Raw genomic sequence first — 14089 nt, forward strand, 5'->3', positions numbered from 1 at the left:
ATAGAAGCGCTGGAGTGAGTCCAGAGAAGCCCCATCAAGAGGACCAGAGGGCTGGAGTACCTCTCCTATGAGGAAAGGTTGTGATAGTTGGGACTGCTCAGCCTGGAGAAGAGAAGGCTATGGGGAGACCTTATAGCACCATCCACTATCTAAAAGGGACCTACAAGAAACCTAGAGAGGGACTTTTTACAAGGACATGTAGTGATTGGACATGGAGGAGTGGCTTCAAACTGGAAGAGGGTAGGTTGAGATTAAATATTAGGGAGAAATCCTTAATTGTGAGGGCGATGAGGCACTGGAATAGACTGCCCAGATATGTTTGGATGCCTCATTCATGGAAGCATTCAAGGACAGGTTGGATTGGGCTTTGAGCAAACTGGTGTAACTGAAAGGTGCCCATGGTAGATGTGCTGGAGCTAGATGATCATGGAGGTCCTTTTGAACCCAAACCATCCTATGATTTCATTAAATGAAGAACATGAAATGCAAAGTTCACCCAGAGAAGAAAGTATGAGGGTCATGTGAGTGTGCCCATTACATTGTTTTACTGCCCAGACTGGTTGCCTCCTTGGAGCACTGTGTTCATTCTGGGTTAACTGGGGATGAACTGCCTTGAAGGCAGCCTGTGTTCAGACTTGGTTCTTGCTGGTTCAGAGCAAGATAAGGTACTTAAATTTATGACACTGGGAGTCAACTTCTTCTTCTACATCACATTTTCAGTAGTTCCTCCTGTCAACCATCTCTAGCTTTTTTTCCTCCAAACTGCTGCCAGGAAGACTGCTTTGCCTCTCTTCCCTAATATGCAAACCATGCTCCTGTCAATCTCACTGTCAGAATTGCTTCAAAGTTCTCATCCCACTCCCTGTGCTGGGCTGTGCTCATATGAATTTGCCAAATGTCTGTACACCTGCTCTGGGATGGTTTTCCACCTAAAAAAGAATATGTTGTCATTAAAGCATCATGAAAAAGAAAAAAATAAAACTCAAACCCTAAATTAGTTTACCTTGTTTATTTGGAATTTTTGATATAGTTAATCTCTGGAAGTAGAATATGCCCAATTAAGATCTGAGTGAGGTATAACAGTATCACAATTTACTGAAGGTCAGAACTCTATACAGAAGATTAAAACCAAAATATTACCAGATTGCTTCAGAACCTGCAGGAGCCAGATCCTGACAGAATATATTTTCTGTTTCCATGCTTCTAAAAATCAAGGCATATAGGATTTCTTTAAAATCTCCTTGTCTTTTCTAATTTCCCATGTCTTTCAAAGTTTGCATATAAAAAGAACAAATTTTTTTTAAATGAAAAGCAGTGAAGTTCATTCTTGCCCCAGTGAAAACTACAGACAAGGCTGTTAAGCTGTGAAATTAGAGCAAATTTTGCAGGATGGGAAATTCTTTGGCAATGACTCTGTAGATGAGACAGTCTAAAGTAACTTGCTCATAAACAGACCTTGAAACTCAGCATCAAAATTCTGTTCATCATTTACTGTACAGCAAACTGCTCAGGGAGAATTCTAATATATTCTGCCTCTTATCAATAGTCCTCAGAGAGTATCTAATATATTCTGCCTCTTATCAATAGTCCTCAGAGAGTATCTGGTCACTCCCATTGCCTTTGGATGTCCTGCAGACTGATTCCCCCTTGCCTGGTCAGCAAAGATCTCAGTATTTTTTCCCAGCAGGAATAAAATCTCCATGACAGAAGAGAAGGAGTAGAAGAACATAAGCTTCACTGTTTTTCTGCATAAAATCTTATTTTCATTGGTGGTACAATTACACTGGCAAAGAACTGAGGATAGCAGTGTCAAAGCTGCCCCCACTAGGTGCAGAAAAGCTGGTGGGAAGCAAATGAGCCTGGTGGGTGGCTGGAGGGAAGCTGGAGGGAGAGCAGTGGGAAGTTCATTTTGACCAGCAAGGACCTGCAGAATTCCCTGCCCTATTGGGTGTGCAGTGGTCAGAGCAATGTGCCTGTGGATGCTTGAGCTCACCATGAAACAAGGCTGCCTGGATACTGAGCACAGTTCAAAGACTCTGCAGGCACCCGTGGTGTCCCGGTTTATTAGCAGAGACAAACATGGACAACTTAGAAGTTGTCTCCTTTTTTAGGCTGCTTCTTGCACACTTTACCTGGTTCTTGCCTGCTTCTTGCCTGGTCACTTTTCTACTGTGCGTCTTTGAGAACTTCCCACCTGTGACAAGGCCTATCCACATAGGGCCTGCCTGCAGAAACCTACACCCATTAAATTATAACAGCAGAAACCCTCACAGGCACACTACATTCCTGCTACTTCCACTTAGGGCCTTTTTCAAATGCAGACCAAAGTGCTAACCATCTATCCTAGCAAGAAACTCTACATGCTGAAACTTTTATAAATGTGAAATTAGCCACCTGCAATAACTGTTGTAAAATTGTTAAATTAGTAATGGTGATTAGTCTCATTTCTTGCTGTAATATCAGGGAAGTAGCATGAAACAGCAGTAAAAAGGCTCCTACATAGTCCAGAAAATAATTTAAACCAAGTCTTACTCCCTCAGTGAAATCGAAAACCTTGCTGAACTCACTGCAGGCCCGCCTGTTGCAAGAACTTTGTCACCCTATATCCCCACTGAAATAGCACAAAAGGGAACAGGAAAGAGTGATCCATTTTTTAATGCCTGCTAAAAATTAATCTGGCATGAAAAGAATTACAACTCACAAGATGTCACAGAAAACTGGAATGTTTAAGCTTAATAAAATCGCAGTTCCCAGCCCCATTTTTTTTTTACAGCTTGAAGCATCCAATCTTCAACATACATTTCCATCCTCTTCACTGAATTGAACGAAACCCGTGGAGGCTCTGAATAAATGGCACGGCTTCACTCAAGCATGTACTGTATCACTGAAGGATCCACTTCCTCCGCCATCAGACTGGAGTGCAGGCTCTGGATTGTTGCTTTTTTCCCCAGGCGCTGTTTCCACAGCACAAATGCAGCTACGATCTGTGACTGCAGGTTGTGAGGGTGATTGACTTTGCATCGATAGATGTCAGTGTGGGACAAACCCAAGCACAGAGCTACATGCTCCCACTCAGGTCCCAGCCTCCTTGCCAGCTTGTTCAGCTGCTGATCTGTTGGTGATATCTTCAAAATGCATGGCGCAAGTTCAGGGAAGTCTGTAAAAGAGGGAAAAAAAAAAAAAAAAAAAGAGAAAGAAAAAGCATGTATGTCACTAGGCAATGCTGCAAGAGTTAATGGGAGACCTTGACAAAGGAGGGAAAAGCATGAGCAAAGCTGAGGCAAAAGAGTTAATTAATTAAAGAAACAGAATACATATTTACCTAGAAAAACTAATTACATGATCAATCAGAAGATTAATCAGAGGAAAACTAATGCTCAGTAGACCATACCTAGGGAGCCTTGTGGGTTTCAATGTCAGTAACCCAGACATCAGAACCGTACACCAAAGCAAAGACTTCCAAAAGTAATTATAAATTTTGGGGTAGTGAACAAGAAAGGTTTTCAGGGAACCTGTTTCCAGCAGCCATCATCCTCAATGTGCTTGCACCAGTATGATACAGTGACAAGTGACAAACATGGGACCAATAATACCTTATTACTCCTATTCTGGGACTCCATTTATACACTTCAGAAATATCTTTGATTCCTTAGTTAATAGGTATTACACTATTTTTTTTTCAGAGGACTGTTCACAGGAAATTCTGTCCTAAGACACCACTTAAGTCTTTCCACACTGTCATACATGGCAAACTCATCTTGAGGAGACCAGCCTGAGGGCTTTTCCTCTATTTGAATGAAGCCATAAGCATGGTTCAGGTGTACCCAAATGAACAGGGCATCAACACTGTTCACAAACACAAATTATGCTTCCTTATCCCTCAGTTCTTGTTGTCAGAGCTTGTAACATTCCTGAAATCAGGCATGCATGTGATACAGCTCCACTCATCTGACCTCTTTGAAGATATTTTCAGGAGAATGCAAGGAGGTCCCATTTTTTCTCAGAGATTTTTGCCTGATGTTAAGTCCCTTAGGATTGTCCATGTACCCAAGAGAATGCACTCTTCATCCAAAGAGACACTTCACATTGAACTGGTACCTGAGGAGGACAGGATCAATGCAACTACCAAAACAGCCTTCATAGGAAGCATTAGATAGCTGTAATTATCAGCAGTAAAAATCTTGTAGGGACTGAAGGAAGTTTTTTTGCATACACAACTGATCTCTTTATGTGTTCCCTAGCATAATCTGATAATTAGAATAAAACCCCAAAAGTATTAATACAAAAAAGTGTCAGCAGTCAAGTGAGAATACAATAGTATTCAGAAACATGCTGTGTGGGATCCAGCTCACCTAACAACAGGTAACACCTCCTGAACTAAATATGCTAGGATTAATTACTGCTGGGAAGTTAAATAGACTCTTCTAAAATACAAACTCTTTCACTGGAAAGAAGATGTCTAAAATAATCAGAATAATTAACTCAACTCCTCTAAATGTGCACATTTCTCTCCGCTGATTGTAAAAGGAGCATTAGGTACAAGCTCAAATGTTGATGTTGATGCTGTAAACAGCCAGTGACAGCAAAATGATTCTCTGCCTATAAGTTCAAACCATATGCCAGCCTTTAAAAAGGTGCATTTAGAAAAGCAGTGCAGAATACCTACAAAGCATATTTGTTCTTTGATAGCCTTTGTGATCAAAAGCTGAAACAGAGTCAATGCAGTCTGCAATTGCTGCTCTACTTCTCTTGCTGAAGATACTGCAACAAAACACAGGCAAAATACCCCTTTGAAAAATGCTGATTATAGCCTGTTGGTCTGAAGCAGCAGACTCCCTACAGAAATGCTGCTTTGCAAAATCTAATTTATAGTTCCAATATCATGCTCACAGTCTCCACTACAGCAGAACAGAAACTCCAAAAAGCACCTTTCCTTCATTTTATCAAGTAATTGTTTTTTCATGGAAGACCCAGAGCCTGCAAATGTTTGTACAATTTCAGCCAAATAATACACAAGAACTATACAAAGCTGCTTTGAGTAAAGAGAAAATTGCTTTCTGAAGAATATTTAGGTCTCTTTCATCTTTCTGTCCCCAGACAGCCAAAGGAATCTGGGACAAGTGCTGGTTTGTGGATAGGGCAGAGGATGCACAGCTTCTGAAGAAGGCTGAGCAATACCTGTGGGGCTGCCCTATGCTGTCACACCAGATGTGATACCAGTTTCACAGGCAAGTCAGGACAAGGCAGTGTCTTTCATGAATGCAAATAGCTGAGAATAAAATAAATATAGCTACACTGTCCTGTCACCAACAATACTTTTTGATATTAAACCCTTTCTCTGGCTTATGGTCAGCTACTGTGCACCCACAGCAGCAATACCTGCCAGCCTGGGCTTTTTGCTCTCACACTGAAGTTTTCATACGTCACATCCACTAGCAGAATGATTTTATGACACTGAAATGTGATCAGGCAGGAAGGCCTAATAATAATACATGTCAGCTTCTCCATCCAGCCTTTGATATTAAGCAGGCTTTTTTACTGCAACAACTATCTTGCCTTCAGTCTGTTATCGGCCCTTTAATAAGGATCAGAATAAAACCCATCCAGGAGATCTTTTCATCTTACACTACCATCTGATTCTAATATGGATGTGGAAAACTCTGGGACAGAAGCCAAATGTTAAATTTAATACAAAGGACTGGTATTTCAGTCCCATTTTATTTTCTGTGATAGCTGATTTTCAGTTCTGATACAAAAACACTGAGGAAAATTGGAGATAAATATTACATGACAGGCAATATTATTTAGATGTATAGAGAAATATTTAGTGAGATCTTTCAGTTATGATAAATGCAAAATCAAAAAAAATCTCGATATGTTCTAGGATTAACGCTACTCCTAATTTAATAAACATAATGGCATTTGAGGTGAAATAGAAATGAGTTTTCTGTGCTCATGCCCAGACTGCTTTGAATATATTGCAAAAATAATAAAGATACCTTTTTTTTAGCTATGTTTACTACAAACTCTCATTTATAATCTCCACTTGTCAGGAACTGCCTGAGGGAGTTAATGAGATTAGAGCAAAACTTTCAATTATGCAGATCCTGCAGTTGCATTTGAAAGGTACTTTTAGGATACTGAGACCTCATTTTTGAAAAAAAAAAAAAGGGCAAGTTTTTCTTCTGTCAGGCATGCGCTTCTGCTTAGCAAAACGAGGACTGCACTGGTAAAAATGGGAAGATGTGGAAGGAGCAGTGGGTGCTTGGGGCACCACAAGAGGGTGTTGAGGGTTGCTCTGGAGAAGGCAATTTGTGCTGCTGTTGCCCCCAGTGAGAGCACCAAGTGAAACACTCTGTCCAGCCACTGTCCTGTGGGCATGGTCCAGGCTGCGGGGTGCCAGGGCTGCACGCTGCAGAGATTTAGAGGCTGAAGGCTTGCTGCTCGTGCTGAAGCCACTCAGATCCTGAGGAATGAGGAGCCAACAGCTCTGTGCTGGAGAGAGAGACAGCCTGGTGCTCTCCTGGGACCACCAGCCACCTGGTTCTTGGGACCATGAAATTCCCCTTCCATAGAGCTGGAGACAGGAAGGACACTCTCCACACTGGTTGTGAAGTTGAAACTGACCCAGAGAAAGACCTGTGGCTCCTTCTAGTCAAAGTTGTAGCATGAAGGAATGTGCTTCTCCCCAAGGCTGCTGAAGGAAGCTCATCCACACTAAGCTTTATCCTAATTGTTCCAGTTAAAAACCAGGAGATGTTGACAACTTGTGGCCTGTGTGTACATCTGTACTTCCAGGCCATAGGACAAACCAAGAGTTACAATGGTGCTGGTGAGTGTGGACAGGAAACAGAGCTGGATATAAATAGTATCACAGATATAGACCAGACAAAACAGTCACCCAAATAACAAAGATACAAAAAACCACGTGGGGCAAAGGCAGACAGTCACCATCTTGCATTTCTTTTTCTTCAGAACCTCTGTATCTTTAAGTAGGAGACGCCAAGAAGATATTGGAAAAATCAGGGGGACAGAAAACAAACTCACCTCAGCTGTGTCCCACTTGGCACAAATGGGAGGATGTAAGATAAGGCCCACACAGGAGACAGCAGCCAAAGGGGCTGAGGCATTTCTGGGTGACCTGTGAAGTACCCAGCTGATCCCTCAGAACTGCTGGGGCACAAAGTGCCTTACAGTTTTAGCTAAAGGACCCTTCTCCATGTACATGTGACTTCTTTGTGTATGACCAAAAGCATTTGCTGGCGTTTCAGAGAGACTTCTCCCCTGCAAAGTCATTAGATTTTAACACAAACTCAACTTTTTGTTTTTTTGGTCCCTGCTGTGTAAAAGGGACTTGGATGGAAATTGCACCTGAATTGAAAGTACTGAAAAAGTCTCAGTCAGTTGCTGCCTAATCCTATAAGAACAATGCCACAGGCAGTTCAGGAGACAACTGAAGAGTCAGGGATATATCATGACCCATCTTTCATCTAATAACTAATAAATCTGTCTGTTGGGAAAGGTGTTTCTGCAGACTGGTCTCTGCTTCCAGCACTTCCTCTGTATCTTATCCACCTAAAGGACCATGTACATACTTGTGGGATAAAACAGAAGGAGCCCTGGAAGAGGAAAGGGGAATCCAGCTATCTCTGAGCTGCACATTCTAATGCTGAGGTGCACAGACACAGTCTATTTCTCTGGGTAAATCATTACAGAAAAAAGATAAAGATTTCGTGCGAAGGTCAAGAATGCTTCCTAGCCTCCAGTACAGCACCTGCTTGAGAGAAAACCCTCCTGCGAATCAAGCAGTATGCTGAAACGAAGCATGCAAGAGCCCTTGGCAGGAACAATACTAGGAAAATACTCTAATTTTTATATAATCACATCAGAAACATGTCAGAGAGTCTGGTCTTCAGACCTTGCATAATTAGAATGGGACTGTAAAGAGGAGTAACTGCTTGGGCATGCATCTGGCCTCAGCATCTCCCTGCTAGGTGTGTGGAGTCCTTCGCGATCTAGACTCAAGACGCTGACTGCTCTTCACTTAACCCTCTTATCAGATCCTCATCATGATTTCTGAAGAGTTCAAAGCAAACATTTCAGAGCCCTCTTTAATCATATTTTCTGGCATCTGGAGAATAGTTCTTCCCTGAGAAGTGGTAAAGTTAGATTAAGAGGTTCTACAAGCAGCAAACCAAAGAAGCCTCAGTTCCCGCCCAGGATGTGAATCCTACAGCTGACTTCAGGTCTTCTCCAGCTGCTTACCTATTCTCAAGACACTCATGAAACTGCTCCTTCACTCAACAGCAAACAGGCTTCTTCATTTTGGACAAGAGGTTCAGAGGCTACTAGGGGATACATGCATACACACAACATCCCACAGCAGAAGAGTGCATGGCCCTGGTTACTACAGGAAATTAAGGTAAAAGGGACTCTGAAGCTCCTCAGAACCATCATGGCTAACATGCCATCTGTAGCATGTAGGGCACTTTGGCTAAAGGAAAACATCCCTAATAATGAATGTAGTGTGAGGTTCTGCTTCCCTCCAGCCCACTTATTCAACTAGCCTGAGCCATAGAGCCAGCACTGGGTACAGAATGGGCATGGTTGCCAAGGCTGTGTGCTGTGTGTTTTGGCAGCTGTGCTATGTTACAGAAATTATTCACTGACTGAATGTCACAACAGTAAACAGCGTGCACATACACAGGTACAATTGCCTTAGAGTAAAATCCCCTTGGAGTGAGCAAGACAGTGAGAGTGTGTCATGAAGAAAGATAAGATCTGCCCCTTGGCAGATGAGGTTGGGACAGGCTGTCATGAGCAGCAAGGTGGGGTTGCAGAACCTGAACTGAAGGACACTATGTAATGTTCCCACTAATGGAGAGAATGGAGACTTCTAGAAGCTGCAACTGCCCTGAGCTGCCAGAGACGCTGGATCAAAGGGACAGCAAAGAAGCATTTGAAGGATCCCAGTAAGTGCTACAGATGATTGAAGTAAACCACAAGATTATGGTGGAGATCCTGGTGAGAAGGATGGAATAAAGAGAAATTCTTGGGTAACTGCAGGGGATGGCTTGGCTTGATTCATTAGAAAAGAAGATGGGAGGTTACAGTAGGTCTCCATTAGTACAGTTGCTCTGCTGCTTTTTTGTTCAGCTGTACTTGCCCAACACTATATTAACGGGTGAAACTGCAGGCAAATGCCTGTCCTCTTCCTATATCACATTCAAATAATAAGCCAGCCTGTAGCCATAAATGACTGGAGTGCCAGACAGGAGAATTTTATGTTTGTTTGAGTAGTCGTGCTTCACAGTCTCTGTAACTTGGTAACTTCTGATGAATGCAAACATTATATATGAAATTTACATTAATAAAACCAACTTCTGTCAATTAGTGATCATAAAACACACTTAAGCATACTTCTGTTATGGTAATTTACATTTCCAAGTATCTTAATTAAATTACGAAAGGCACGAATCAAAATGAAAGCAAATATGAAATACATTTTTAAGACTGACTGCATTCTTCCTCATTGTACTGGTTTTTATGACTTGAATTAAAAGATACTAAGTTCTCTGTCTTATTTTCAAAAAACTGGAATCTACCATACATATGACAGCCAATATGCAGAATAAATTGTGACCATTATCCTTTGGTAACCAAATCTATGGCCCTTCCCTGAAGTGAAGCACAATCCACCCGAGGTACCAAATTCAGCTCCTTCCTGCCAAAAGCTTGCTGGGACTCTGCATTGGTGGTGTAATTAAAAAGTACATATATCTTCATTTGTTGGCAGCTCTTCTCCTCTGTGAGCTCTAAAACACCACACTTTGTGACATTAAGTAGATTTTGGGTATTAGGGGAAGAAAAACAGCATAAAATTTTGTAAATCTACAGGCAATTCAAGAACACAAATGTTTCTATTTTGGCTCAGTACCAGCAGCTAATTCATGTATTCTTTATCACTTGCTAAGGACTGCCTAGTAGCTGCAGATGTGGAAGCAGACTGCTAAAATCTGAAACATAAACATTCAGATTTCATGACAAAAGTTTTCAGTTGTATTCCCACTATTCAGTTTCAGTAGCTACACAGTTATCTTAAACATGTTTTAATCTCTCCTACACATTTTGTACCTCTACAGATCTCTGCTATACTGATAATCTTCAGTACAATCTATATTAAACAGATTGTCAGAGAAGTCCGTAAATGAATTAATTCTCTTTTCAATTTCCATCCTTTTCAAGCCATAGGGAACAATCCCCATGTTTAAGGAACTGAAAGAGATCCGGTTTTCACATCTTTGTTCACATTTTACTGGAAAGAGCAGGGAGGAAGTTTCAGCAGTTAATAGTGTGGATGTTAATTTGTCTTCCATGAAAAGAAATTAATTACAATGTCACACAGTATTTCTCTACTACTATATACTGTGAGATCAAATAATAAATTTCATAAATAAGTGGCAGCTGCAGATGCAAGCAAGGAAAAGAGCACCTATGTGAAGTAAGCAGAAACAACACAATACAATGTTTACTCTCTTTTCAGGCAGGATGACCCTACATTACAGTCAGGATTAGATTTAATCATACTGTGGCTTTATACTTTGCATTTGATGTTGCTCTAGACACTGAAGTAGAAGTAAAATTTGCTTAATATTTCCTATTAACTTCTATATTGTCATACATAAGTGAATAATGTGCATGAGCACTGAAACCACAGCTAATGATGGCATCTTTGCAGTGTACCTTTGATATAAATGCATGAACAAGTTCAGTATGCAGCAATACACTAAGGGAAAAAAGAAATACCTACTGAATGGTTAGGTTCTGTGGACCATTCAAGCTTTCAGGAACTACTAGACAGCACAAAGACAGACACTTGCTAGTCTGAAAGAGTAGAGATGAGAGGTTTTGTTTTACAGGCCAGCAGTTACAGCAACAGACAACCTTACAAACAATGCTGAAAAAATCAAATTCTGAAGTATGTCACTGCATTTCTATATAGTTTTCAATGCTCTGCAGTTCCTAGTGAATTGAATGGTGCTTGATAATACAGAACTTTCAACCGCTAATTACAGATCTGAAGCCCACAGAGCCATAATTTCTTAGTCAAGTTGTTTCTTCTCCACGCTATCACAAATAAAAATAAATGATCAGCAGGTGATTGTATGATGTTGTGATGATCATAAAACACATTCATATTTGTTGAAGATGTCTCATGGTATCATAGGAGGCAAATGTTTACCCTTGTGGGTTGGGCAGCTCTGACAGATTAATTCACCCACTCTAAGTGAAAAACAAAGCTAACTGGAGCAATTAATGATTGTTTTGTCAGTGAGGTGACAAAATCATCATGCAACTTTTGTCAAGGGATTGGAAGCTATCTTCTTTTGACAGATAATACTTGAAAGCTTATTTCAAAAAGCCTGAGTTGTCTTTCAAAGAGCTGAGGCAAGTGTTAATCCTGCTGCTCCTTTGCACACAAGAATCAAAGATTCCCTAGGCTTTTAATCTGCTGAGTACAAATAAGGGAGTAAACTTTTTTTACCAGTAACTTTTATCAAGAAGTCTTTCTAAAGACTACAACATTTCAGCAATAAAATCATGTGTTTGAACTTCAGCTATCAATACTCCTTTCATGCAACAAGAACAATGACACTGCTAGTATGAAGGACTGTTTTCTTCTAAAACAAAACTGATCACACATGTTTCCCTCACAGGACTTAAACCAAATGTGACAATAAGCCATTATATTTAGCCTTGATAGAACTATTCATTTCTCCTCAAGATTTTTTTTTCCTTCAAGTTGGCTCTTCTTTTTGCTTTGGCTCAAGTCACTAGAAATATCAAAGATCTGCACAACAGATGGAGCTTGGTTGTGAAGAATGCCTTTGGCTGGTGAGGATCTTTGCCTGGCAGGTGTCAAACCAAAATTAATACTGCATATATTATAGTGAAGTGAGACTGCGTTCCTTTCTGACCACAAACATGTATTAATAGAAAAAGCCACGCAGAGCAAGCTAAAACAGTACTATCATTCTGCTGAATCCTCCACTGCTTGGCATTTTATTTAATCACTTACATCCATGCAAAACAAATACACAAAGTGCAACAGGTTTGTTTAGTGTCTTTTTAAAGACATTTTGCATAGGTGCAAGAGACTCCACGAAATGCCATAAGCAACACAGACGTAGATCCCGGCTGGTTTCTTTTTTTCTTCCATTTTTTGTATCAGTGCTCTAAATGCTTATGAACTTCAGTAGGCTTTTTAACACTTCAAAATCCACAGAAAAAAAGGTAGTAGTATTAAAATACAATGCTCAGCTATGATCAGTTGCTATGCCTGGCTTGCCAAATGCAGTTCAACAGCCTGAGTCAGAAGACAGTGCTTTCCACGAGTGTCAGGAAGGAGGGCTTGAGGTGGCATCACCTGCTTCTCTCCATTTTCAGATGAATGAGAGGCTTGGCATCACAACCAGTGCTCTCAAGTGCCAAGTCAGTTGAAGATACGCAAGAAATCAATTTGGAATCTCATGGCTGGTTTCAACAGATCCATACTGTCCAACAGCAATTTTAGATATCTAATAGGGCTGTAATTTTAGAAGGTCACAGCCGCAAGACTTTCAGTTCTCTGTAAAGCAAATGTTAGAATGTATTTGTGTGTGTGCACATACATACATGTATATATATAGATATAGATATGTATATAGTATGTATGTATGTATCTATGTACACACAAATCCCGCTAATTTTTCCAAATCTTAATTAGACTATATGAAAGTCTTAGATACAAGCAAGTCAAATTCATTCCTTTTTTAAAATTTCATTTCTACAAATTCAGGTCATGGATCTGTTGCTTGACCCTGGTATGAAAAGGGTGAAAAGGGGAGCATGGGTAATTTCCGAACGCGAGGTCCTAACTCAGAGAGCACTTTACGCCAGCAGGGACTGGATGAGCACTTCTTTCCCCCCTTGAGTCAGCAGTGACATAACACCCTGCAGCATGTGCTCAGCTGCAGGGCTCGTGGCTGCCCTGTGACATGGCTGGTGCCGGGTGACACAGCACGCTGATCCTCTGCAGTCATTAGAGATCCCAAGACAGCATAGAAAGTAAGGAGATGACTCACAGCTGCAACCATGCACTCGAGGGCTGAGGACCCAATTACTTTTCTACTCACTCAGGAATAGCACTTTGCCAAAGGAACTGAAGTAAGTTCAAAGTTAAACAAGGTATTGGCAAATATTTGCATTACTTAGGCTATTTGTAGAAGATTTATGCTAGTATTAGTGGGATGATTCATATGCAAAACCTAAACATCTGAAAAAATATTTTGCTTAAACAATTAATTTTCATGTCTCATGCATAGAGAACATTTTCCCTCATAGTTCTGTAGTCTACTAGCTGCCAGACTTTGATCCAGAATTGAAATGTCAATCATTTTGGCTTTTATACCTAACAAATCAGAAATAAAAATGTTTTAACGTCAGAATGAAAAGGCTGGAAGATCAGCAGACCATAAAAGATTTGTTTTACTTGGTTTGGGATTTTTGCACAGCTATGTCTAATCTAAGAAAGGCTGAAACAAAACAAAAAGGCAGAATTAAATACTAGACAAATCTCTTCTGTCCCAGACATGCAGAAATGCAGGTGATGTTTGTGTCCCTGAAGGAACTAAACCTCAAATCCTGCCACAAACAAGACAGCAGGGCTGTCATTTCCTTGACAACTGACATCACAGGAACCTCTTAGAGGTAACAATGGAAAGCAAATCTTAAAAAAGGATTTTTTCTTTGCTTAAGCAAACATCTTTTAAGTTCTACAAACTCAGAAACAAAGAAATCAAGATGCCTTTTTTCCATAATGTTGAAAATGTTACCACCACAACTCTAAACAACCTTCCTTCCTTCCTTCCTTCCTTCCTTCCTTCCTTCCTTCCTTCCTTCCTTCCTTCCTTCCTTCCTTCCTTCCTTCCTTCCTTCCTTCCTTCCTTCCTTCCTTCCTTCCTTCCTTCCTTCCTTCCTTCCTTCCTTCCTTCCTTCCTTCCTTCCTTCCTTCCTTCCTTCCTTCCTTCCTTCCTTCCTTCCTTCCTTC

General features: G+C 40.7%; 1 protein-coding gene across 1 annotated transcript in view; it reads right to left on the bottom strand.

Moving 5' to 3' along the window:
- Positions 1–559: 559 nt before the first annotated feature.
- The window catches only part of CRADD (CASP2 and RIPK1 domain containing adaptor with death domain), an 80710-nt gene continuing 67180 nt past the window's right edge, over positions 560–14089 (bottom strand). The window contains exon 3 of the mRNA XM_058805303.1: positions 560–3157. Coding sequence (XP_058661286.1) covers positions 2862–3157 — 296 coding nt within the window. The 3' untranslated portion in view covers positions 560–2861. The remainder of the gene's footprint in view (positions 3158–14089) is intronic.

This window comes from Ammospiza caudacuta, chromosome 5 (assembly GCF_027887145.1).
Source record: "Ammospiza caudacuta isolate bAmmCau1 chromosome 5, bAmmCau1.pri, whole genome shotgun sequence".
Lineage (NCBI taxonomy): Eukaryota > Metazoa > Chordata > Aves > Passeriformes > Passerellidae > Ammospiza > Ammospiza caudacuta.